Genomic DNA, 26,204 nt, shown 5'->3' on the forward strand with positions numbered 1-26,204 from the left:
AGAGAATTTGCTGGTTCAGAATTCCAAGTGCTGAGGTACCAGCAGTAGTGTGGATTGTGGAGGGACGTGTGACCTCACTGTCTGGACCCTAGTGGGATTGTGGAGGATCAAGTGACCTCTGTCTGGAAACTGGTCACCTACCAATCAAGATTGGACTTTCTCCATCCTTTAATCACCCAGGGATTACCTGGGCCAGACCTTCCAGCTTACTGTACTGCGAAGTCCACCATGTGCCGTAGCCCTTTCTCTTTTTCTCTTCTGCCCTGAGACAACAGTGCTAGAGGAGTTATCGGTAAAATGTGCACTACATAGGGATCGGGGCTGTTGTATATTGTTGTAGTTGTAGATAGCATTTGAGCCGTGCCCACATAAGACAAAGAACGATAGGTAGCATATTGTAGATCTTGGATGTGAAAATTGTTTAAACAGTTGCTAGTATTGGTAGTGCTACGTCCAATGTGACTGGGTTCTACTGTATTGTGTGATTGAGAGTACTTGCATGTATTATCTCTGTTGCAATCACCTTGTGAATGTTTCAACAAAGATTATTTCTGCATTCAACCTGTGTCCAGACCCACTATTCTTTGAACCCTTCGAACTTGTTTCCCTTCCCACACAACACCTGCCCAGTATCCAACCCTGCTATCACCAATTTTTCTTTTTTAGATAGACAGTATGAAAACAGGCCCTTCCAGGCAGCCAGTGCTGCCCAAATACCTCAATTAAGCTACCAACCCTGTATGTTTCAAACAATGGGAGAAAATCCCTGCAGACACAGGGAGAACGTACAAACTCCTTACAGACAACACCGGATTGGAACCTGGGTTACTGGCGATGTATCAGCATTGCACTAAACCGTGCCGCCCCTAATATGCAGGAGGCAATTTGTGCCCAACAAAAAATGTTTTGTATAGTCAAATATTTTGACCCATGGATCTCCAGAACCAGTTTTAATTGGGACAAACTGTCAATCTTCAATATAATGCATTCCCATCATCAACTTCGACAGCTCCTTCAGATCGCCCCCGCATCAGAAATTTGCAGATGCTGGCAATGTGAAAGTAAAAACAAGGTCAGGCAGTGTCTGTGGAGAGAAAAGAAGTCAATACTTTAGATCAATAACTGTTAAAGCTGGAAAAGTGAGAATATAAATTAGCATTCATGAGATCAAGGTGCAAGATTTCTCATCAGAACCTACTCTTCCCCAAAATGGTGCAACTTCTTAGACCCTCATTCTGTGTGGTGTTGGTAACCAGTAGGATTCCACTGCCCCTTCTTGAAGCCTTGGTATTCCCTTGGATAAAAGCGTAATTAAACAGAGACTTCCTGATGAGGCTTGACTGGACTTGTGCCACATTCTTCTACTACCCTGACTTGATTTTGTGTCCTTTCTCAGGTCGAATTTTTGAAGGGAGCTCCTCACTGATGCTGTCGTCGCTGGATGTCGTGGGCACCCTGGAGAATGAGACATTACTTTGGCCAGGTAAAGGGGTTCAAGTGTGCTCCTAAATAAACTTGGGCATTTTCCAAGACCCTTTTCTTCTTTCCTCCTGCCCTTGCTGAATACCCATGAGGATGAGAAGGGTCTGTTCCATACAAGTGTCGCCTACGTGGGATGGGAAGCATGCTCTGTCAAGACCTGTTTAGTGTCGTAAAATATTCCATCTCCTGAGGAGGAGCAAAAACAGCCATCTGATCACCTGGAAAATTGAGTGCCAAACTGTCAGACATGGGAGTGAAAGTGCATGGGTGAATTTCTCGGGATCTGATGAGTATAGTGGGGAATATACCTAGGAGATGGAGGCATAACACGCGGTTAAGAAATAAACTCAGCAGATGTTGGGGTTCAGTGCCCCAAAGTGCTGGAGAAACTCAGCAGGTCATGCCGCATCTGTCGGAAGTAAATGGCAGTCGATGTTTCAGGCCTGAGCCCTTGGTCAGGAATGGGAGTCCCCAAATTTAAGATGCATTTTTTTTACTCCGTGGAACTAAGATTCAATATTCGGTGTCGTGCCCCATGTTTAGAATTGGGAACTTTGAGGCACAGGATTCGATTTTCTCCTTCACAATTTTCCTGGATCATGTCAGACATTTAGATCTGGAGCTTGGGTTGCCATTGGTTTGGACTGAGGTCTGTGCAGCTGCGGGGGCGCTGGAGGTGAATCCACTGGCAACTCAGTGGCTCTGAAGGGACTCTTGCTTTTCTTTCTCTGTAAGGAATGCCAGGCAATTTCTTCTGTCAGGGAATCTGCCTGCCTTATGGCAGAGAAATTGCAATTTTGTGTAATATTATATGACAATTAAAGAATCTTGACAAGTGGTCGCAATCCTGTGGTTTTGGAGCCCTATTGAGCATGTTGTGCCCCCCCCCCCCATCCTCCCAGGTATATTCCCCACTATATTTATCAGATCCCGAGAAATTCACCCATGCACTTTCACTCCCGTGTCTGCTGATGGAAAGTGAAACCAATCCTGTCACCTTGAGAACGTGGGCCTTGGTTTTAAGATCAGCCTGCTTTTTGCATCTGGTTTCAGGTTGACAGGGTGGAATACTTGTTGCTTGTTGAGTAAATTCAGGAAGGAACTCTCCCGAGCAATGCTTCATAAAACTGGCAGAAGGAGGACAGCAGGGTTTGGTGTAGACTAGAGTTCCCTCAATACTCACCCATCAAATACTCCCAGCTGGAATAAAACAGAAAATGCTGGAAAGTTCAGCAGGAATACATTGCTGGGGGTGATGGTGAGGGCTGGCACAATAGGGACATTAAAAAAAATCCTTGCAAATGGATGTAAGAATCATGAAGGGTTATGGGTGTGAGGCGGGGAAGGGTTAGGTGGTTGTGGAGTAGGTTTACATATGTCGGCACAACATCATGGGCCGAAGGGTCTGTACTGTGCCGTAATGTTCTATGTGAATATCAGAAGAGTTGAATGATCGTTTCCTCTTTCCACACTTGTTACCCAACCTGCTCAGTGTATCCAGCATTTTGTCTTTGTTTCCAACATCTGCATTTTTATAATAGGAGGGTTTAAATGTACAGATGCACCAAAATTCTTGCTCGCTGCAGCCACACAAATAATGCACTAACATAGCATCAATTAAATGACTAGAATGTCCCATGAGCTAGAAATAGAGGTAAGTACAAAAGGATGGGTATACAAGTATTCACAATTGCAGTAGGTACATAAAAAGCTGATGTTTCAGAGGGTGCCTACTGATCTTTTGATGGTCCTATAATAATGGTTTGGGAGGCTCAGGAGCCCAGTGCAAATGACGGTGGTAGTTCTTGTGTGTAAATGAGAATACAGACATGGCTCCTGTGTTTTCGTGGGTTATATAGAACTTCATGACTAGAGTATGGATTAAATGCTACATGTTACTTAGTAGGTTGTCACCAGCTTGTCTCAGTGGATCAAGAACAAATGTGCATGAAAATTCCTATCGTGCCAGTTTGTGCTCGAGTTTAAGTTGAAAGGTATTTGATATAGTGGGGTTGGCATCTCAGAGGGAGACCATAACTCCTCTCACCCATTGAGAAGGAAAAGAGTCCCTACAGGACGGTGACCATAGCAACGTACCAGCAACGGTCAGGTTACTTTCAGAATGTTACTGGTTTCACGTAACCCAGTACTACCTGTAACATGGTTGGGTGGTCGGCGGATAAATCGGCTCCCCCACCAGGCTCGCCTGGCGCGGAGGATGGCTGGACACCCTGCAGGATGAAAAACAAGATGTGTCAAAGGGCGGACGAACCCTCTTGTAGGGTCACTGGCCATCTGGCAAACACGTGTCATGAAACGCAGAAAGGGCATCCCTTGCATCAAAGCTTCATCTGGCCATTTACTGCAACAGAACTCTTCCCCCCCACCCCCCCAAAATCCAGGAGGAGGGGATGTTGAGAGAGTGGGTTTGGACCTGTGCAACTACCTACTTACCTAAACTCCATTCATACACACACTGTTCCTTCCTGAAGAGTGGGGTATCCTCATCAAACTTTACAAACTGACTGAAAGGAACCATCATCTTATGGGACGGATGGCCAGAAGAAGATGACCAGCAAGGGGCTTAGTGGTCAGAGGACCCAGCAAGCTGGCTGCTTGCTGTCGGAGGATCTACACGGGCTGGAGACTGGCTCTTGGGAACCAGGTTTCAAAGCCAGGATTCAAGGGGGCACTGAGGGAAAGAAGGGCTCCCAAAGGGCCTCGGACGCTGAAGCCTTCCTGATAGTGTTGGAGCTTTGGACCTGGAGCTTAGGTGGATCAAACAGGAGTCTGTGTGGCTGCAAAGGCTGGAGGTGAAGCTACAGACACTCAGTGACTCCTGGCAATGCTCATGGTGACTTTTTGTTTGCCTAATGGCAGTCAAAAGTTGAAGTATATTATGTGTTACATTTTTAATGTATTATTGTATGAAAATAAAAGGAACCTGCTTGCAGGGCACGAGTACGCACAGGATAACCTGATGTTTGCGGCGTCTGTCGAACCGAACAACCCTGCTATCTTCACGAAGCTCGAATGGGTTCTGCGCCAGAGGCATCTGAGCCGCTGCACTGTGAGTATGAGTGTGCCACCTTCCCTTAGTGTTCCTCTTTGTGTCTGAACCTGATCGCCCCCTGCAGACAGTCATGCAGCAGGGAACAGGTCCTTTTGGCTCCACTTGTCCATGCTGACCTGGTCGGCATTCTGGTCTAATCCCATTTACCGGCATTTGGCCCATTTCTTTCTAAACCCTTCCTATCTACTTAAATATCCTTTGAACTTTTTTTTTAAACCTGAAGTGCCTGAGGGGGAGCTTTGTAGAGGCCATAGATAAGGTAAATAGTTGGACTTTCTTTATATTATATATTATATTATTTATATTTATATTATATTTATTATATATATATATAATTTTATATATTATATATAATATATTTTATATTATATTATTATATAAATATATATTTATATTATATATTATTATATAAATATATATTTATATATAATATATTATATATATGTGTGTGTGTGTGTGTATATATATATTATATTTTTTTTAAATATATATATATATTTAATATATATATATTATATATATTTTTTAAAAAATATATATATATATATTTAATATATATAATATATATATATATTTTTTTAATATATATATATATATATATATATATAGCCTGCAGCTGACGTGGACATTTACCCCCTCCATAAATCTTCGTCCGCGAAGCCAAGCCAAAGAAAAGACATATGACAATAAACGTGAACTACTATCCTCCCAGTGGTGCCCCGGCTGTTACAATAACAGCAGGTTTTAAAGATTCCAGTCATGATGAAGAGAGGATTTTCAACCAATTTCCATTTAAAAAAAAAATGTTTATTGGAACACAACTCAACCACGTGTAGTTTTACTACAAGAACACTGATTAAAAACATAAGTCACTAATACATAATAAATTGACCAATGTAAATTCAAGTTTATCCTCAGACCAGAGGAAACAGTGTTTCTCTGGACCATGGTGCATACAAGCACACAGCACACAATAATCACCTTTATACATAAATATTATACAAAAGTAATATGTATAAATATTTTGAAATAATTTTTCTCCAAATACACCAAATAAGAATTGGGTTGATGCCATTCAGGGACTCCACAATTAGCCTGGTGCTTAGCAGTCCTTGGTACCCATCTTGAAGGTCATTGGGCAGGTTCACAGCCCACACTTTTACCATTAAAACTACAAACTAGAGCCTGCACTTTCTCCTAGTTGCCTAGTTTCTTGTACATGTCTTAAATGTGCAGATATTTGGCATGGAAGAGCAAAGCGAACTTGCTAGGAGAGGATTTGTGCATCACACTCCCCAATTATACTTTATCTTATCTTCTGCATGTCTCATGTCATCGACGTGTTTTCTCTTACAGACATCTTTATTTTAAGACGAGCTGTTATTATCTTCAGCGGGTACCTTCTCAAGGCCTGAGTTCTGCAAGGCAGCAATTCCATTACAATTTGCTTTTAACTCTTCCATTGCATTCCGTCCTTTAGGATTGTTATGCCACCATAGCTGATTAACCACAGCTCCCGCAGTGTACCGCAGGCGGCCACTCGGTATTCCTGATATCGAAAGCTCAACCAGCTTAACTCGGCACTTGTGCCGTGGGAGGCTTCAAGGATAATCTATTCACAATTCCCATTCGTCGTTGGGTATATTTAAGGCAGAGATTGACAGGTATTTGATGAGCCAGGGTATCATGGGTTATGGGGAGAAGGTCAGGCAGAGGGACTGAGTGGGAAAATGGATCAGCTCATGATTAAATGGTGGGGCAGACTTGATGGGCTGAATGGCCTATTTCTGCTCCTAAGTCTTATGGTCTTATCTCCTCAAAATGGAAGTCTAAGTTTATTTATTTGTCATCCGATTGTTCCAGTACAACAGTGTTCTCTGGTCCACGATGCAAAAACAGTGCAAACACACAGACAAACAATGTAGATAAACAGAACCTATATAGTAAAAATAGATATTATCAATAAGTAGTAGGGAGTTTTAGCAGTTCAGCTGCCTCATTGCCTGTGGGAAAAAGCTTTTCCTCAGCCTGGTGGTTCTGGCTCTGATATTCTTATCTCTTCCCTGATGAGAGTAGCTGTGTGCGGGGTGGAAGGGGTCCTCACTGATTTTTGCGAGCCCACTTTTAATGACAGTTCCAGTGAATTACATCAGTGATGATGGGAGAGGGGTGGTGGGATAGTGGAGACCCCAGTGATCCCCTCTGCCGCTTTTATGGTCCTGTGGATTGACCTTTCATCTATTTCTCTATAGCCACTGTACCACCCATTGATAGAATGGTGGCCGGTAGCCTTTCCCACTTCAGCCTTCTGGGCCTTCCTGACAAGTGAGGAGACGTGTGTCCAGGATCAATTATTTTTTAAGTGGACTCCGTGGAACTGGTGCTCTCCACTACTGACCTATTAATGTGTAGTGGCAGCTGGTCAACCCTGGTCCGTCTGAAGTCCACAATCATCTCCTTTACGTTGTTATTCTTGCATCATATCACGAGATTTTCCACCATTCCAGAAGATTGGAGCCTTGCCTTGGATCAGTAATTTGATATAGTTGCCATAACAGAATGATTATGAACATTCTGATTACAAATGCACGCCACAGCTTTGCATCCGTGTTTAATGCAAATCTGAGATACTGCTTTTCTTTTCCAGAAAAATATCTATTCCCGTTGCTTAAATTGCCAAAATCTAAACAAATGAGCACTGAACATTCCTGTATAAGGACCCAAAAGGAGGTACCTTGCTCCTCGGCAAGAATTTCTGCCGCTTGTTCAGGATTATTTGGGCAGTGTGCCCTTACCTTCATTTCAACCATAGAACACGACAGCACAGAAACAGGCTTTTCGACCCATCTGGTCTTTTCCAAGTTATTATTTTGCCCAACCCCATTGACCTACAACTGGACCATAATCCCTCCATACCCCTCCAATCCATGTACCTGACCAAAATGCTCTTAAAAGTCAAAATCCTGGGCCCACATTCATGACTTCAGCTGGCAGCTTGTTCCCCACTCTGCATGGTTCCCCCTAAATGTCTCATCTTTCACTCTTAATCCATGTCCTCTAGTTCTTGTCTCGCCTAACTTCACTGTAACATCCCAACTCCAATAGTCGGTCCAATGCTCCAACAGCTCTCTCTACAACCCTATCTATCTGTGATGCCACTTCCAAGGAATTGTGTGTCTGTATTCCTAGATTCTTCTGTTCTCTGCACTCCTCAATGCCCTACTGTTTATAGTATATGTCTTCTATTACACCACCATCTCCAAGTTTTGTCATCTTCAGACCTGGAACCTGTTCGAGGCAGGCCAAGTCTGCATCGTCACCCTAATCTTTCCATTTCTGGACAAGATGGGTTCTGCTCCCCTTCTAAAGCAGTGCCTCTTGTTTATTTGCAGTGCCCATCGACGATCGGAGAGGAGAAAGAATACAACCCTTTCTTGCGGACTCATTCGAGCAACTTGCACGGTGCCCTCGGTATCGAGCAGGAACCCAGTGAGGACCTGACCCTTTTCAGATCCCGGGTCCTGGAGGAGGTCCGGAAGCGGAAAGATATTTTTAATTGTAGATAGCATTCCAACACCAAGTTCTGCAGAAGCAGGGCCTCTTTCTCCACCCCCCCCCCCACATGACCTTTCATCTTGCCCTGTTCCCACCTGCCATTGTTATTTTCCATGCTGCTGCCCTCCCTTCTTCATAGGAAATGTTTTACAACATTACAATCAATGATCAAAGGGGGAAGCTTGAGGGAAGAACATTCCAGAAAGTCGCATGAAACTTGGAAGCTTTCTATCTGCACAATTTTGGCCTTGGATTTGTCAGAATAAGGAACTTAGTAAACATATCAATCCCCCCTCCCCCTCCCAGTGTAAACAGTCTCTCAAATGTGAGAACAGTAATTACTAAATGTGAGTGTTTTAAATTGCACCTGGACAGATGTACAGTTGCGGCTTGGAATTTTTTCCTCAAAAACTTCTCTTTATAGATTCTCTATTTATAGAGACCAAAACTGAACACAATATCCCAAGTATGGTCTAACCAGTTTTATAGAGCTACAGTGTTACCAAGGGACTCTTGAACTCAATCACCTCAGATGAAGCCCAGCATGTCATAGGCCTTCTTAACTCCTCAAAAACTTCTCTTTGTAGATTCTCTATTTATAGATTACCAAAACCAAACATTTGGCCTGAATTCAGGGGAATTGTTCAAAATATATTGTACGTGAAGTTATAACCACTAGAAGGGCCAATACTGGAAGAGGTTTGACAGTGTTCGTTGAATTGTCTTTTTCTTTAAATCCGAGGGACAAATGTGAATCCAGCAAAAGGCAGAGTACTTGCACGAAGAGATGGTTGTAACATCGGTTTTCTTCTTGTGGCAGTAGATGTTTGCACTGAATTGGTTTTGAAGGTGGCAGCTTTACAGTGTGTCTCCTGTGCGGTCAGTGTGTGATACGGGGGAGCTTCACTTGTGTCCAAATTCGTACTGAAACTGAATGGTTGATGATACAGTGTAAATGGAGATCCATCTTTAATTTTACCTTCTCAGTGAGGGTTTAGGATTCACACTTGGTACCTAGAGAAGAGCCCCATTATTATTGGGTGTTTTTAAGGCTGAGATAGATGGGTTTGGAGTCTGTGGAATTTGTTGTCACGCTGGCTGTGAAAGCAAGATCGTTGGGTATATTTAAGGCAGAGACTGACAGGTATTTGATGAGCCAGGGCATCATGGGTTATGGGGAGAAGGTTGGGCAGAGGGACTGAGTGGGAAAATGGATCAGCTCATGATTAAATGGTGGGGCAGACTTGATGGGCTGAATGGCCTATTTCTGCTATTTCTTATGGTCTTAAAATCTGTTGTTAATAGTGACTCCTCATCAACATCTTGTACTCTTTGGGACTATTCTTCTCATTTGTTTCAGAATATGTAATAGCTGGAATCATTCTCCAAGGCAGGAGGAAATTGTTCTCAGAACCTAAGACTTTAAAACATTAATCTTGTGTCTCGAGATGATTCAAAACCACAAGCTCATGTCCACAATATTTGAGCAGATGAACTGCAGTCACAAGAGACTACAGATGCTGGAATCTGGGGCAAAGAAACAAAGAGCTGGAGGAAGTTAAACACACTGGGGTCAAGTGCAATATGCAAACGTGCTGGAGGAGCTCAGCAGGTCCTGCAGTGTCCACAGGAAGGAAAGGGTCACTAATGTTTTGAAGGACCCAGACCCATGGTTACCCTTTTATTCCTATAGATGCCGTGTGGCTGGCTGAGTTTCTCCAGCACGTTTATATTCTAAGCTGCTAGAGGATGTCAGCAGGTTGAGAAGCCGCGATGGAGGCAGAGGAATGGAACATCAGAGCTCAGTACAAGCCCTTTGGCCCACGATGTTGAACCAACCTTTGAAAATCTACTCCATAACAGTCTAACCCTTCCCTACTTCGCGCCCACAACCCTCTTTTTCTTACATCCACGTGCCAATGTTGGAGACTTTTGAATGTCCCTATTTACCACCCTCGCCAATGCATTCCAGACACCCACCACTCTGTGGTTTTTTTAAAAAAAGACTTGCCTCTGACATGTCCCTTAAATTTTCCTCCACTCATCTTTAAATAGATGCCCTCCGGTATTTGCTATTGTTGCTCCAGAAATAAGGCACTGGCCGTCTACCCTATATCTGTCTCTCATAATCTTGTAGACCTCTTGTCATCTCTCATCCTTCATTCCAAAGAGAAAGTTCCAGTTCTGCTAGTCTTGGCTTTAAGACCTATTCTCCAATCCAGACAGCATCCTGGTAAATCCCCTCTGCTCCCTCTCCATTTTCCACGTCCTTTCACATAATGAGGTGACCAAAACTGAACACAATATCCCAAGTATGGTCTAACCAGTTTTATAGAGCTACAGTGTTACCAAGGGACTCTTGAACTCAATCACCTCAAATGAAGCCCAGCATGTCATAGGCCTTCTTAACTCCCCTATCAACCTGCACAGCAACTTTGATAGATCTGTGGATTTGGACCCCAAGGTCCCTCTGTTCTTTCACAAGGTTGCAACTGAATCAGGATTTGGCAACCGTTCCACTCAAAGGGTGAAAACAAAAGTTGTAATTGGGATCTAAATAAATGCAGGCTCAAAATAGCTCAGGAGCTTTGTAGTTAATCAAATGGTGCAGCAGAAGCGAGACCTCACGTGGAGGATTGTGGGTAGTTTTGGGCTCCTCGTTTCAGAAAGGATGTGCTGACGTTGGAGAGGGCTCAGAGGAGGTTCACCAGGATGATTCCTGGAATGAAAGGGTTATCACATGAAGAGCGTTTGACACCTCTTGGCCTGGACTCGTTGGAATTTAGGAGAATAAGCGGGGATCTCATTGAAACATTTTGAATGTTGAAAGGCGTGGACAGAATAGATGTGGAGAGGTTGTTTCCCATGATGGGAGAGTCTAGGACAAGAGGGCACAACTTCACGATTGAAGGGCGTCCACTTGGATGTGGGGAAATTTCTTTAGCCAGCGGCTGGCAGATCTGTGGAATTTGTTGCCACAGGCATTTGTGGAGGCTGGGTCATTGGGTGTATTTAAGGTAGAGATAGGTTCTTGATCAACCAGGGCATCAAAGATTGAGGCCAGGGAATGGGCCAGATTCGATTGGTTGAATAGCCTTTTTTTGCTCTAGTATTTTGTGGTAAAATGTTCATCAGGAATAGGTCTTCAACTTGAAACACAAAACTCTTGTTTCACTCTTCATCCATTCTGACTGTCTCCAGCACATTTTATCTTTACTTCATATTTGCACCATCGACTATTTCTTTAGTTATATTTTTGTGACATGATTTAGTTAAATAATTTTGGTAACTTTTTTTGCTGCTAATTTGAGCACAGCATTAACCAGACGATCCTTTTAAAGTACGTCAGTTGAAGCAAAAGGTATTGGGAACACCTCCCCCGACTCTTTAAATAAATATTATTTATTTACTGCAAGGTAGAAGCCGATTCTGGCCATTTTAACCTGTGCCGCCCAAATTCTCCCGTACTTTTTGGAGGATTGGAGAAAACTGGAGCACCCGAAGGAAACACACGCAGGTCACAGGCGGAACAGACAAACTCCTTGCAGAGAGCTCCAGATTCAAACCTGGGGCGATGGTACAGTAATAGCATTGTGCTAGCTGGTACACTAACCATGCCGCCCCAGTAGGATCATTGAGTTATCAAGGGGAGGGTGAATTGGACCATATCCTTGATGGATTTTTTTAATAATAAAAGATTTTAATGGTACATTTTTGGTGAAATGAACAGCCAGCTCCGCTGATTTACTGCAAAGAAAGTGAAAAGAGCTGCTCATATTTCCAGATTGCTTTTGTTGAGCAAGGAATTTTGCAAAGCATTTAACTACCTAATGAAGCACTTTTGGAGAGCAGTTTGTTGTTACTGCAGTGATCCTCCTGCTAACAGCTGGATGAGAAGAGGTTGGGCCAGCGGGACTGTTTCTGTGCAGTAGGGTGGAAGGCTGACTGGTTTCAGAGAGAGCCGGAAGCTCTCGTGGTGAAGTAGCAAAATTACCTTTCCTCCTCCTATGTAATATAATTAATGTGTGTGAAACCATGATTCATTCACAGAGCAGTTGTTACCCCCATGGGTTTAATAAACAGGAGTGATAATGATTATGTGTGTATTGTCCTATACAGTGTACAGAGGCAACAAAATTCTTCCTTGCTGCAGCTGGCCAGTACATAGAATACATCAGGTACAAGAGTTCAAATTACCCCAGAGATGCTGGAGGAACTCAGCAGGTCTCGCAGCATCCATGGGAGGTAAAGTTATATAAACGACGTTTCAGCCAGAGCCCTTCTTCAAGGTGTGAGTAAAAAGCAGGCAGGTGCCTGAATTAAAAGGCTGGGAAAGGAGGGCAGGGGGGAAGAGTGCAGACCAGACAAAAGGCGATATTTGGAGGGTAGGAAAGGTGAGAATTGATTGCAGTTTGGGGGAGATGAGGATGGTTGTGGCTCCGTGAATGCAGAGTTAGAATAGAGACGAAGGGAAAGGGAAACATGAATATTCATCAACAACTGTAAGCGTTGATAAGGATACAGGAAGTTGTAGGCAAAGGTCCCTTGAAATCAATACTAATCTGTTCCATAAGTTTTGTTGCCTTGATAAGAGTTCCCCCTGATGGGTGGTAGAACTGAGGCTTTAGTTCAGCACAGACCCTACAAGTCTTCTTGGCATCTTCTGTAGAAAAAGGGAGACTCTTTGCTCTAACAAAATGCAGCAGCTGAGTTTTTCCTGGATGACAAAGTCCGTTGTGAACACTTGATGGAGGCAGCGAGTGTGGAGGAAGTAAAGGCTGAACAAATGTACGCCGACTAAATGTGTCAGGGACCACATTCTCTTTTCCCAGGGCGGTACTTTATTGTGTAACTAAATGCTGCAAGCTCCAGCCTCCATTCTTGAATCTTTGCATTTATCTTTGTACGCTTTTCATTGTCAATCATAAAGGGCACTGACCTCTGATCAGTAACCAAGCTAAAGTGGCAACGTGCCAGGTAGTGGCTCCATTTGCGCACAATAATGGCAGTCGCTTCGTTCTCTACAATGTGGTGGTGCAATTTGTCATGATAATGAATATGTATGAGATGTACCGGAAGTCACGTGGTATGAGAGAGAGATAAGAGCACAAGCAGGAGAACAAAGGAAACGGGAAAATAAAGACACTGAGAAGCTTACCTGATAAAACTAGTGTTTGATGTTTTATTAACTTCACATTTCGGGCCACAAATGTGACATTGGCGATGAGGATGGGATAAGCTTGAAGAAAATTAAAGACTAAAGAAGATTACAGAGGATTAAAGAGAACTTCAAGGTGATAAGAATTTTCTCTTTGACTCAATACTTTTGGGGCTGGAATATTTCCTCATGGCTGGTACAGACGGTGACTTTCTAACACATAGTGGAATTGCTCATTTTGACCCAACAGGTGATGCAAGCACTGTAAGTGTGAAATGGAAGGCATGGCTAGAAGAATTTGAATCCTATGCCAACAGTCGTGGCCTATTTCTAGATACCGGTACGGTTGAACAAAAAGCGCAGAGGAGGGCGTTACTTCTTTTCACTGTTGGTCCCGCAGTTCGGGAAACATTTAAGACACTTTTGAATACTGGAAGAAAGGATGAGTACCGGAAAGTGGTAGATGCATTAAATGCACACTATGTAGTGACGCCGAATGCTACATTTCAACGCCATTTGTTTCGGAGAATGAGACAAGAAGATGGCCAGACAATTGCTCAATACGTGACGAGACTACGCCAGCTAGCTGTTGGATGCAATTACATGCCAGCTGATTTGGACAACCAATTATTGGATCAAGTCATACAGCACTGCAGATCAGATAAATTCAGAAGACGTCTACTGGAAAGAGGGAGTGAGTTGGAACTCACCGATGCTTTAGCCATTGCTGCTGCATTAGAGGCTGTTGAAGGGCAATTTCATACCATGACCCTGAAAGACAACTCAAGCCAGCAAATTAAGAGGCTCTCACATCGCCATAACCAGCCAAGATATACGTCGACACAGGACGTGGAGTGTTATCGATGTGGAAACCGAGGTCACTTTGGAAAAGCCCCATATTGCCCGGCCAAAGGCAAAGTTTGCAGAAAGTGTGGAGGTAAGGACCACTTTGCAAAGAAGTGCAAAAGCAAGTCCAATGCAGACCAGAAGAAGAATACAATTTCCAAAGGCAAAGCCTGGGGGAAAGGAAAGTATCCTGGAAAGAAAGACACCATTCGCCAGATAGACGGTGACGATGATGATACCCAGGAGGGACAGAGCTGTTACCAACTTACGTTGAATGATGTACATCATGAGAAGGTCCCAGTGATCATTGGTGGAGTGACAGTGCAGGCCATTGTAGACTCAGGCAGTGACAGTAATGTGATTGATCGACATTTATGGGAGAAGTTGAAAAGGAAAAAGATCATCTGTACCTCAAAGAAGTGTTCCAAGAAACTGTATCCATACACAGCAACCAAGCCATTGCAGACCATTGGATGTTTTACTGCAACTGTTGAAGCTGGAGATAAGTACACCGAAGCAGTTTATGGTCATAGAAGAGAGGGGAGAACCATTGCTGAGTAGAAGCACAGCGCAAGACCTGGCAATACTTCATATTGGAGCTTGTGTCAATTCAATTCAGTAATACGAGGATATGAAGCAAGAATTCCCCGCAGTCTTCCAAGGAGTAGGAAAGCTGAAAGGTCGACAATTGAAGCTAGCGGTAGATGAAACGGTCAAACCCAAGGCACAACCAATGCGCCGAACTCCGTTTGGACTTCGTGGGAAAGTCGAAGCCAAAATTAAAGAATTGATGAACAAGACATTATTTAACCGGTGGAACATTTGACACAATGGGTCAGTCCCATAGTGATTGTGCCCAAACCAAAGGGTGACATAAGACTATGTGTTGACATGAGAATGGCCAATGAAGCTATAATTAGAGAACGACACCCTATACCAACAGTGGAGGAAATACTTCAAGAACTAACTACCAGCAAGGTATTCTCAAAAATTGATCTGAAATGGGGCTATCATCAATTAGAGCTGGATCCAGGTTCCCGAGATGTAACAACATTTGTGACTCACTGTGGATTGTATCGTTACAAGAGACTATCATTTGGAATTAATGCAGCTTCGGAGATCTACCAGTATGAAATCCATCGAGTGATTCAAGGCATTCCTGGAGTTGCCAACATTTCTGACGACATCATAGTCCATGCACCGACGAAGGAAGAGCATGACAAACGGTTGAGGCGTTTACTATCTAGATTACAGGAGGTAGGCCTTACCGTGAATGGAAACAAGTGCCAGTTCGGTATGTCAGAAATGGACTTCATGGGACACAGACTTACACGGGAAGGACTAAACCCTGCAGAGGCCAAGGTGAAAGCTACTGAAGAGGCACGTGCACCTCAGAACGCAACAGAGGTGAGGAGTTTCCTGGGATTGGTTAATTTTTGTGCAAAGTTCATTCCTAATTTCGCTACAGTGGCAGAACCACTAAGGAAACTAACCAGGAAAGGTGTACCATTTCATTTTGGATCTGAGCAGAAGAAAGCGTTCACAGCGCTGAAGCAAAGCCTGACAGATGCAAAAACTCTTGGATATTACGATCCGGCGGCATCAACCAAAGTCATAGCGGATGCCAGCCCGGTTGGTTTAGGAGCCGTTTTGGTCCAGATGCATGATGGAGGACCAAGAATCATTGCCTATGCCAGCAGATCGTTATCAGATGTGGAAAGAAGATACTCTCAGACAGAGAAAGAAGCACTCGGACTTGTATGGGCCTGTGAGAGGTTCCATGCATATTTATACGGCATTGAATTTGAACTCATCACAGATCATAAGCCATTAGAGGTGATCTATGCACCTAGATCCAAACCATGTGCCAGAATAGAGAGATGGGTACTCAGACTACAACCCTCCAAATATAAAGTAATCCACATTGCAGGGAAAGCAAACATTGCTGATCCGCTGTCCAGATTGGTGAAGGATGGAGGTCCACAATCCAAGTCAGAATTGGGAACAGAAACAGAGTGCTTTGTACGCTTCGTAGCTATTCAGGCGACACCGAAAGCTGTGACTACGAAGGAAGTCGAGAGAGAATCCGAACGTGATCCAGAACTCATGGAAGTAAGAGAATGCATACAGAGTGGACAATGGGACAAGTGTACTCACAAGGCTTACATTCCCATTAGAGATGAACTTTGTTGCATTGGACAGTGTGTACTAAGAGGTTGCAGATTGGTGATACTGCAAAGATTGAGACCGAAGATCGTATCCTTAGCGCATGAAGGACACCTAGGTATTGTTGGTACCAAGCAAAACCTCAGGACCAAGGTATGGTGGCCAGGTTGTGATAAAGACGCAGAGAAATTTGTTAAAACTTGTCACGGATGTCAAATCACAAGAAGGAGTAATCTGCCAGAACCGATCCGGAGTACGCAACTCCCGACAGGACCATGGATCGACGTAGCTGTTGATTTTCTTGGACCTTTACCGACGGGTGAATCAATTATGGTAGTAATAGATTACTACAGCAGATACTATGAGTACGTGGTGTTGAAGTCCACAACCACTGAAAAAGCAATACAAGCGTTAGCAGAGATATTCGCAAGATATGGATTACCTGTTACATTATACTCTGACAATGGTCCACAATTCATTTCAGAGACATTTGCGGAATACATGAGGACCACAGGTATCCACCATCATAAAGTAACTCCGAAATGGCCGCAAGCCAACAGAGAAGTAGAGAGACAAAATCAGTCCATTGAAAAACGATTGAGGATTGCACACGCAGAAGGACAAAATTGGCGAGAAACATTGCTATCTTATGTGGCTGTCTATCGAGCAATGCCTCATGCAACCACTGGAAAAAGTCCTGCAGAAGCATTTTTTGGGAGAAAAATCCGCACAAAAATGCCAGAAATGAAGGAAATCCGAGATGACCAGGATATGAGGGACCACGATGCTGAAAAGAAAGGTGCAGCAAAGCTGTACACAGATTCGAAACGTGGAGCCAAGTACTCAGACATCATGCCAGGAGATAATATTCTAGTGAGGCATGAAACTGGTGGTAAGCTAGACACACCTTATTACCATCAACCCTATACTGTCGTATCCAGAAGTGGCAGTATGGTGACAGTCAAGTCTCCGACTGGAGTCCTGTATAAGAGAAATGTATCAGGTGTAAAAAGGTACCAGTCCAGAGATACATCGAGCGAAGAGGTTGAAAGGCCAATACGAGATGCTGAAACTGAGAGACCTGATGATGTTCCAGAGGCAGTTACCAGCACTCCTGATGAAGTGACTAGAGCGCCAGAAACACGCGAAGCCGTGGCGAGCAGTATTTCCGACGCTGAGAGTGAACAACCGAGAAGCGACAACAATATCGCAGGCAGGCCAAAACGAAACCGGAAAGCGCCCAAACGATACGAAGACTTTGTGCCATAGTTTTAATAAGAACTTTGGGACAGTATTTAATCTTATATCATAAAGTGCAAGTATGAGTGCTGTAGGAAGTAAATTTTATGTAGTTGAGTTATAGTATTACCATTAGTTACGATGTTTGTAGGTTTCCGAGGGATATTGGTAAGTGAAGGTAAAGTTTATTTCTGATTAAAGGAGGGATGTCATGATAATGAATATGTATGAGATGTACCGGAAGTCACGTGGTATGAGAGAGAGATAAGAGCACAAGCAGGAGAACAAAGGAAACTGGAAAATAAAGACACTGAGAAGTTTACCTGATAAAATTAGTGTTTGATGTTTTATTAACTTCACATTTTGGGCCACAAATGTGACACAATTCACTTCCTTATAGCGTCTTTGACATGAATGCGGCAGGCCGACCTCCTTGGTTAAGGACAGCAGAAATAGCCCCATTAGATGCATCACGCTCTACCTCAAAGGGTAAGTTTTTATTCACCAAGTGCAGGGTGGCTTCCTCTAACTCTCTTTAGTAAGTTAAGTGTTCAGGGCCTTCCATTGGAAACTTCTCTGTATTTGCCGTTGTTAGAAAACCCAGGAATCCATTTGGCATATCAAACAAACATCCCGAGGGCCCTTTTTAAGGATCTCAAGTTTTCAGTTGGAGGAGGCTCTTATAGTGGGAGAAGTCTCTCTGGATCTGGCTTAATGATCCCTTTCCCCACACAGTATCCAAGGACATTGGTGGAATTCACAGACTTTGAATCATTAAAGTGTTAGGAACCTCTCACTGATGGTCTCATTTTGATCATCTCCCTCTTGTGTATGTCCAGCAATAGTAATGTTATCACAGTAAGGGAAGGTACCTTGCAGTTTTTCTTCTCTAACTATCTTGTCCTTAGCTTGCTAGAAGACAGCATTCGTGACTCCAAATGGAATCCTACAAAATTGGTATAAACGTCCATTGGCTTCAAAAGCCGTATACTTCTTATCTGACTCCTTCAATGACAGCATTTTTCAGGTCAAAGGCAGAGAGAGAACACTATATTTTGCAAGTTCATTCACCATTTCTCTTCTTGGCAAGGGGTAAGCATCCAATTGCCTATATTGATCGATTATGAATAACCCACACATTTACTTTTTGTGTCAGTGGGTAGGATCCTTCACAACTACCACTTGGGCTCGCCCTGGTGATATGCACGTCTCAATTATGCCTTCTGAAATTGGCAAATTTCCTCTGCATTGCTAAAGCGTCTTGGTTTGCAGCTTAGTGATGTTTGGAAAGAGGGACGGCTCTTCTGTTTTTTGCTGCTGTCAGCACCATTCCCAGTTGGCTCAGACAGAGGTCCTCTGTATTCAAACTTCACACTCCAATGCTGACGGTGGAAATCCTCACCAAGTATTAGAACATGGATCCTTCACTCCACCAACTCGTGTGGCAGCATAAGGCAGGGTATTAAGACTGATTTAGGTCAACGACAACTTATCCTTGGGCACTAGTTTTCTGAGCCATAGCGTAATGTCTTTACTGGATGGGTGAACCTTTAGTTTGAGTTCCCGCATGACTTTCTACCGGCACCACCTACGGCTCCTAGAACGCTTCCACCAGCGTTGTCTCCGCTCCATCCTCAACATCCATTGGAGCGCTCACACCCCTAACGTCGAGGTACTCGAGATGGCAGAGGTCGACAGCATCGAGTCCACGCTGCTGAAGATCCAGCTGCGCTGGATGGGTCACGTCTCCAGAATGGAGGACCATCGCCTTCCCAAGATCGTATTATATGGCGAGCTCTCCACTGGCCACCGTGACAGAGGTGCACCAAAGAAAAGGTACAAGGACTGCCTAAAGAAATCTCTTGGTGCCTGCCACATTGACCACCGCCAGTGGGCTGATAACGCCTCAAACCGTGCATCTTGGCGCCTCACAGTTTGGCGGGCAGCAGCCTCCTTTGAAGAAGACCGCAGAGCCCACCTCACTGACAAAAGGCAAAGGAGGAAAAACCCAACACCCAACCCCAACCCACCAATTTTCCCTTGCAACCGCTGCAATCGTGTCTGCCTGTCCCGCATCGGACTGGTCAGCCACAAACGAGCCTGCAGCTGACGTGGACTTTTTACCCCCTCCATAAATCTTCGTCCGCGAAGCCAAGCCAAAGAACTATCAGCACTGCACGAATCCAACCGAGCACTTAACCTTTTACCATTCACAAAGGTTGCGGCTTGAGCGAGTCCTTGTGGCCCATTAGTAAGTGTAACCAATACCTGAGAATTGACCATTGTTGCCACTGAGCTTGGTGAGGGCATAATGTCCCTTCTCCCTTCATTATAACAAGTAGCCTTGCGTGGTGGACGGTTATCCCGTAAATGGTAAGAGAAACCACAGAAGAAACATTTCCGTCTTGTATTATAAGTGGCAGCCACAGCCGTCTCTCAAGAGCAAACGGAAGGTTATCAGGCAGCCCTGCTAAAGAATCCTTCTCACATACCTGCAGTACCTGTAGCGGTTCAGGGTTCACTACTGCAGCTCTATGGGCTGGCGGGGTAGAGTTCGCATCATTATTGGGTTGAGCAATGTCTAATGAGTAGCTTGGTTATAAGCAGTCTGTAAGTAGTGTTTTGTTTTCTAAGAGACTCTGCCATATTGCAGGTGAAGCAATACCAGCGATAAACTCGTCAAGCATTGCTTTGTTTCCACCCTGCTCCGCACTACGATCTCGAAAATTATTAACTTTTCCAAAACCCTGAAGAAATCATATACTAATTCTCCTGGCTTCTGCTGCATTGTGGCTATCCCCCAGAGTCGAAGATAATGGCCTTCGTTCCATTGATCCACAGAGCGAAGACACCTGTGCGTGTACTTATTTAAATGTTGCATTCCAAGAACACACGATGCTTCATAAATGAATCAACTAATTCCATTGGCCTGAAAACCATGACAATTGGAGCTGATGGATTTGCTGCAGCCTTCGTCCGCCTTCACACCCATTGAGTTCAGAGTAATTTTGTCCACCTGCTCCACTGTTGAGGACTTGGTTGAATTGTTCTTTGTCAAGGACCTCCCCCTCAACCTTACTGCCATGGGTAGCCCTCCCAGGAGCGTAGCTCCAGATGGCATCGCTCTTGGGATCACAGGACCACACAAGCTTCTCCACCATGACAAGGTGACAATCCATGGAGAAGTCCTGGATTGTCTATGACTGCTGCCTGGTAGCCTGTAAATGTCTGGCAAAAACCTCATTGGCAGTCTTCACATATAAACTGACCAACTTGGAGATAGCTGAGTCAAGATGTTCACATGTATTTGAAAGAGTTGCAACTCCACAGCCTAAAAATGTTCTGTGATTGTTTGGTATCTTGTCCCCATAGTCGTCAACGTAGTTCATGAAAATTGTATGCCAGTGGCGCCACTCAATTTCTAAGTACTTGGGCCTCCACACCATCTCCATGCTTGTCAATTAAGTTGGAATAAGTTGTGAGAATGAAAAAAAAACTTGGTGGCTGCTTTACTCAACTGTACAATTATGGTCTGAAAATGGCAGCAGTTAGAATGTAAAAGAAAGACAGCTGATTGAAGCAAGAGAGGTCAGGTGACCTGAAGACCAGCAGCAGCCTGGATTAACTAAATATGAAATGCAAGCTCATTAACAAATATGGATAACTTTGAAATATTACATTTTACAGGAGGCTGAAGGCAAACACCCAAAGCACGGCACAAACAGCTTTTTCCCCTCCACCATTAGATTTCTGAATGGACCAAACCTACAGGAATGGCCAAGCTTGCAAAATGTAAGAGCCACGTACTTAAGATATTTGAGAGCCGCAAGATATGAAAAAAGTTAGATTATAGCATTTGCATTATGTGGGTTTGGAGAAGAAAGACATTTGCATCAAAGCCTTGAAGTCGAGACTGGTTTATTGCTCTGGCCGTTGCATTTATATGGGCCAAAGGTGCTGATGTCAGCACCCCGTGCCATCGGAGTGCCGGCCTGCGATTGGCCAACTTTCCCGCCACATTTCACCATCTTTTTGCCATGTGGGAGGTCCCCTGTGACGACAGCCGGTGCCACCCCCAGGTCCACGCGTTCGTTGGCTATTTCGTGAGCTGGTCCACGTCTCTGCGCAGGCCGCTACAACATGCATGTTTACTCATGCACATTTTGTTACATGCATTTTTTAATTATTTTTTTCATATGTAATTTTAATTTTTAAAAAATTTAGACATACAGCACGGCATCTGGTCATTTTGGCCCCAAAGTCCATTATGCCAAATTGTTTTGAACTGTGGTAGGAAACCAGAGCCCCCAGGGTCCACGTATGTCGTGTACAAACCCCTTAGAGACAATGCAAGATTCCCGATCCCTGGCACTGTAAAGGCATTGTGCTAACTGCTATGCCAACCAGGCCACTTATTCACAGATGTAATTTTTAAACTGCTAATTTGTGTTAGTTTCAATAAACAAAAAGTCCACATTACCTTATACGTGTAATAGTTGAATTTTGTGGACCAAGTTATAGGGTAAAATATAGGGGGTCAACTATTACACGCATAAGTGCCTGTGTCGTTCAGGGCATCGGGAGTGGGCAGGCAGCTGGGGCCTTATGTGGGAATCTGTGGTCGGGAATTGGAAATTCAGATGAGCTGGGGGGGGGGGGGTAGACTTTTACGTGGTATCGACTATTGCATGCATATTTAGATTTCTTGTCACTAACACATCTGTTAGTGAGCACTGACTCTCACAATTCCAGTCTTAGCCGATATATTTCCATTGTGTCAAAAGAGCCGCAGTTTGGCCACCCCAACATACTTCGCTTTTTTTTTGCACTAATTATCTAATTCTTAATTATTTTATTTACATAGCTGTAATTTAATAGCAATTCTGCACAATACAGCTGCCCCAAAACCACAAATTTTGTGGCATATTCTTGACAATAAACCAGATTTTGGGAAGTGGAAGGCCTTGGGGACAGCAAGTGGCCTTGGGGACAGCGTGGCCCTAGGGACAGCGTGGCCTTGGGGACAGCAAGTGGCCTTGGGCACAGCAAATGGCCTTGGGAACAGCAAGAGGCCATGGGCACAGCAAGTGGCCCTGGGGACAGCAAGAGGCCATGGGCACAGCAAGTGGCCCTGGGGACGGCGAGTGGCCCTGGGGACAGCAAGTGGCCCTGGGGACAGCAAGTGGCCCTGGGGATGGCGAGTGGCCCTGGGGACGGCGAGAGGCCCTGGGGACGGCGAGAGGCCCTGGGGACAGCAAGTGGCCCTGGGGACGGCGAGTGGCCCTGGGGACGGCGAGAGGCCCTGGGGACGGCGAGAGGCCCTGGGGACGGCGAGTGGCCCTGGGGACGGCGAGTGGCCCTGGGGACGGCGAGTGGCCCTGGGGATGGCGAGAGGCCCTGGGCACGGCAAGAGGCCTTTTACAACAGTGTTTCCCTTTCTTTCTCTCTGCAATAGATGGGTTTTATTTCCTAACACGTTAGGGAACCGAGAGAGATTGCAGATGGTGGAAAACCTTGCATTTATTGCAGGTACAAAAAGGGTCTGTTGCCATGACGACCGCAGGCATAGCGAGAACACCTGTGCTCGGAGAGGCTGAGGGTTGCCAGGGTGACGGGGCGGGGAGGGGTCCTCGGCGAGGCTGGAAGCCGCCGTCCAGCCGCGTTGGGAAGATAACGGAGGCGGTGAGCGACCGAGGCGGCCAACGAGCATCGCTGCGTTGAATCGCGGTTCCCACCAACGCCATTACCGCGGCCGAAACGCTTTTCTCGAGCCGGGAAAGCTTCAAACCATTGATTGCTTGTCTTGGTTGCCAGGGTAACGGGTGCTCTCCACCGATTGGCTGCCGCCGACGTCCATCAAAGCGGGTCCTTCCCTCGCCGCGCGTTAAGTGGTGAGGAATTCGGTGGGTGGGCTGTTCATCCATGTTTGCGCCAGTGATTGGTCAATTTGACTGTCAGTCAAGGCTTCCTGATTGGTGAAATTAGTAAAGGACTGGTATTGGGGGAAGGGCGGGGAGGGGGAGGGGGAAGAGAGTGGCCATTCAGCCCAGGGTTACTATCCTATTACCCAATTACACCCTTTTCATCAATTTTCTCTCATTGGCCATCACTCACTTTGCACTATTTCCGATTTATTGCCAGAGTACTCACAGGATATCACATACTACCCCGAGATTCCTTTTTCCCTCGGGCGAGGCAGAATTACTACTTATTGGTAATGCAAAAAATAAATCAAGTGGGTCCTTCGACTGCAACTTCCCAACAGCCCACAGGCAGCCTTCAGCTGCTGAGCCCCTCACTGATCCACTGCTGTCCTCACCTTCCCTGTATGGTCGTCTCCCATGCTTCTCCTCTCACGAGGTGGGGTGAAGGTTCTCCCTATTTCTGGTGCCCTGTGCCGGAGCCTGCCTCCCTTTGGGGTACACTGTCCAGCACAGGCACCGCCATCTCGGGCACAGAGCTCCACGATGCAGATTTGTTTTTAAAATACAGGCTGTTGAAATCTTGCCTGGACCAGCCAGGAGGACCCTGCGGAGCAGCGACCGGGTTCACACCCACAGCTCTGGCAGCAGCACAATTTTTTTTATGCTGACTGACTCCCTCTCCCCACGGATGCTGACTGACCCACTGTGCTCCTCCAGCCGAACCTCTGCCTGAGGCAGAACTGTGGCTTGAAGAAAAAATTTTGCCTCACACACCTTCTCCCTGTCCAATATTAGAAGCCCGGTTCATGTGTATGACTAGCCACATTAAAGAAATAATGTTTATTGTCAAGTTGCTGACTGTACAATATGTGGAGATGTATTACCGCCCACATACACTGACAGGAAGGTTTGTATGAACAACATGTTGTACCTTACAGAATTTTTATTTAAAGTACATCCATTTTGTATTATAAAATGGTACAGCAGAGTATTCAAACACCTAGAAATGTCTTTTCGAGGCCATACTCAATGAGTACAGATGAACCCTGGAAAAGTGAATGTTAAATGAGCTGATTTTATTTGGTCAAATATGAAAGGTATTAAAAGCCAGAGAGAACAGGGGGTGGGGGGATGTGTGTGAGCCAGAGAGAACAGGGGGCGGGGGGATGAGTGTGAGAGAGAGCAAGAAAGAGTGTGTGAGTGAGAGAGGGAGGAGGGTAAAGTGCATTTCATCTGTGGATCCTTTGGCATCATTCTAACCTCATACCACTAGGCAGTACTGAAGGAGTTCTCCACTGTTTGAAGTGCCAGTCTGACACCCACCTGCTCTCGTGGGTGTGAAAGATCCCACAATATTACATTGAAGAAGAGCCTGCTGATGTCTGGGTCAAGCTTGACCCCTCAGCCAACGTCCCCAATTATCTTGTCCTTATTGCTGTTTGCGGGATCTCACTGTCTGTTCATTGATTTCTGCATTAAGTACATTTCCAAAAACCAAATATTTGAGATGATCTGAGGAAGTATAAGTCACTGTGTAAATATAAATCTCTCTTTCTTCTGTTTGTGACCAAGTCCACAACTGGAGACCATTAATACAAGAGAAATGAAACAGAGAATTAACGTGTTTATCCAATCACTAGGTGATTGACCAGGTTAATTCCTGGGATGAGAGGGTTGTCCTGTCAAGAGAAGCAAGGCAGTATCCCTTGGAGTTTGTGACCAAGTCCACAACTGGAGACCATTAATACAAGAGAAATTAAACAGAATTAATGTGTTTATCCAATCACCAGGTGATTGACCAGGTTAATTCCTGGGATGAGAGGGTTGTTCTGTCAAGAGAAGCAAGGCAGTATCCCTTGGAGTTTGTGACCAAGTCCACAACTGGAGACCATTAATACAAGAGAAATGAAACAGAGAATTAACGTGTTTATCCAATCACTAGGTGATTGACCAGGTTAATTCCTGGGATGAGAGGGTTGTCCTGTCAAGAGAAGCAAGGCAGTATCCCTTGGAGTTTGTGACCAAGTCCACAACTGGAGACCATTAATACAAGAGAAATTAAACAGAATTAATGTGTTTATCCAATCACCAGGTGATTGACCAGGTTAATTCCTGGGATGAGAGGGTTGTTCTGTCAAGAGAAGCAAGGCAGTATCCCTTGGAGTTTGTGACCAAGTCCACAACTGGAGACCATTAATACAAGAGAAATGAAACAGAGAATTAGCGTGTTTATCCAATCACTAGCCTCCAAAGGGGACAATATATATTAAAAGAGGCCAGGGAAAGATTGAAGTCTGCATTTATCCTGAAAACCCTCTAACTTTCCGCATATCCTATCTTATCAGAGAGAGAGAGACATCTCTGCTCTTCACCCCAGATCCCCTTGCAATGAAAGCCACACTGTCTGTCTGCTTTTTATACCTGCCTGGAGTTACGAGCCCAGAAGACCCTAAAACCCAGCACCAATAGAAATTTACCAAGACAAATGGTTACTTAAACAAAAGTTGCTTTTAATTTTCTTTAACTTAAAAACTGGATCAAACTTTAACTTATTACTATTAACTGAACCTAACTTAACCCCCTTCTAATTCTAAACACACGTCTATGTAATGTGTTTACGTTCAGCAAAGCTCCTGCATTTTAAATGAGATGTGAAGTGTAAGTATCTTTTTGTGAAGTGACCTACACTAAACCCCCCACAATCTACCTCTTTTAAAAACATATTTATATATAATATAAAATATAATATAACCCGTAACAC

The 26,204-nt window shown here is 44.6% G+C and overlaps 2 protein-coding genes and 1 long non-coding RNA gene across 7 annotated transcripts in view; 2 read left to right on the plus strand and 1 right to left on the minus strand.

Moving 5' to 3' along the window:
• pnkd (PNKD metallo-beta-lactamase domain containing) overlaps nucleotides 1-12,205 on the plus strand; it is a 54,795-nt gene extending 42,590 nt beyond the window's left edge. For both annotated transcript variants that reach the window (XM_069935983.1, XM_069935984.1), the window contains 3 exons: nucleotides 1,397-1,483; nucleotides 4,437-4,552; nucleotides 7,948-12,205. In XM_069935983.1, coding sequence (XP_069792084.1) covers nucleotides 1,397-1,483; nucleotides 4,437-4,552; nucleotides 7,948-8,121 — 377 coding nt within the window. In that variant the 3' untranslated portion in view covers nucleotides 8,122-12,205. The remainder of the gene's footprint in view (nucleotides 1-1,396; nucleotides 1,484-4,436; nucleotides 4,553-7,947) is intronic.
• LOC138762280 (uncharacterized) lies at nucleotides 951-23,417 on the minus strand. Its single transcript, XR_011356869.1, has 3 exons — nucleotides 23,308-23,417; nucleotides 3,636-3,713; nucleotides 951-1,084 (listed from the first exon to the last, which is right to left on the minus strand). It is a non-coding gene; the product is annotated as an uncharacterized lncRNA (long non-coding RNA).
• catip (ciliogenesis associated TTC17 interacting protein) overlaps nucleotides 23,119-26,204 on the plus strand; it is a 42,014-nt gene continuing 38,928 nt past the window's right edge. The window contains exons 1-2 of one of the 4 annotated variants that reach the window (XM_069935981.1): nucleotides 23,135-23,201; nucleotides 23,334-23,410. The gene's annotated coding sequence lies outside the window, so the exon portion shown is untranslated. Of the gene's footprint in view, nucleotides 23,423-26,204 lie in introns of all 4 variants that reach the window. The other 3 variants (XM_069935980.1, XM_069935978.1, XM_069935982.1) reach the window with 3 other exon arrangements.

Source organism: Narcine bancroftii, chromosome 4, assembly GCF_036971445.1.
Source record: "Narcine bancroftii isolate sNarBan1 chromosome 4, sNarBan1.hap1, whole genome shotgun sequence".
Taxonomy (NCBI): domain Eukaryota; kingdom Metazoa; phylum Chordata; class Chondrichthyes; order Torpediniformes; family Narcinidae; genus Narcine; species Narcine bancroftii.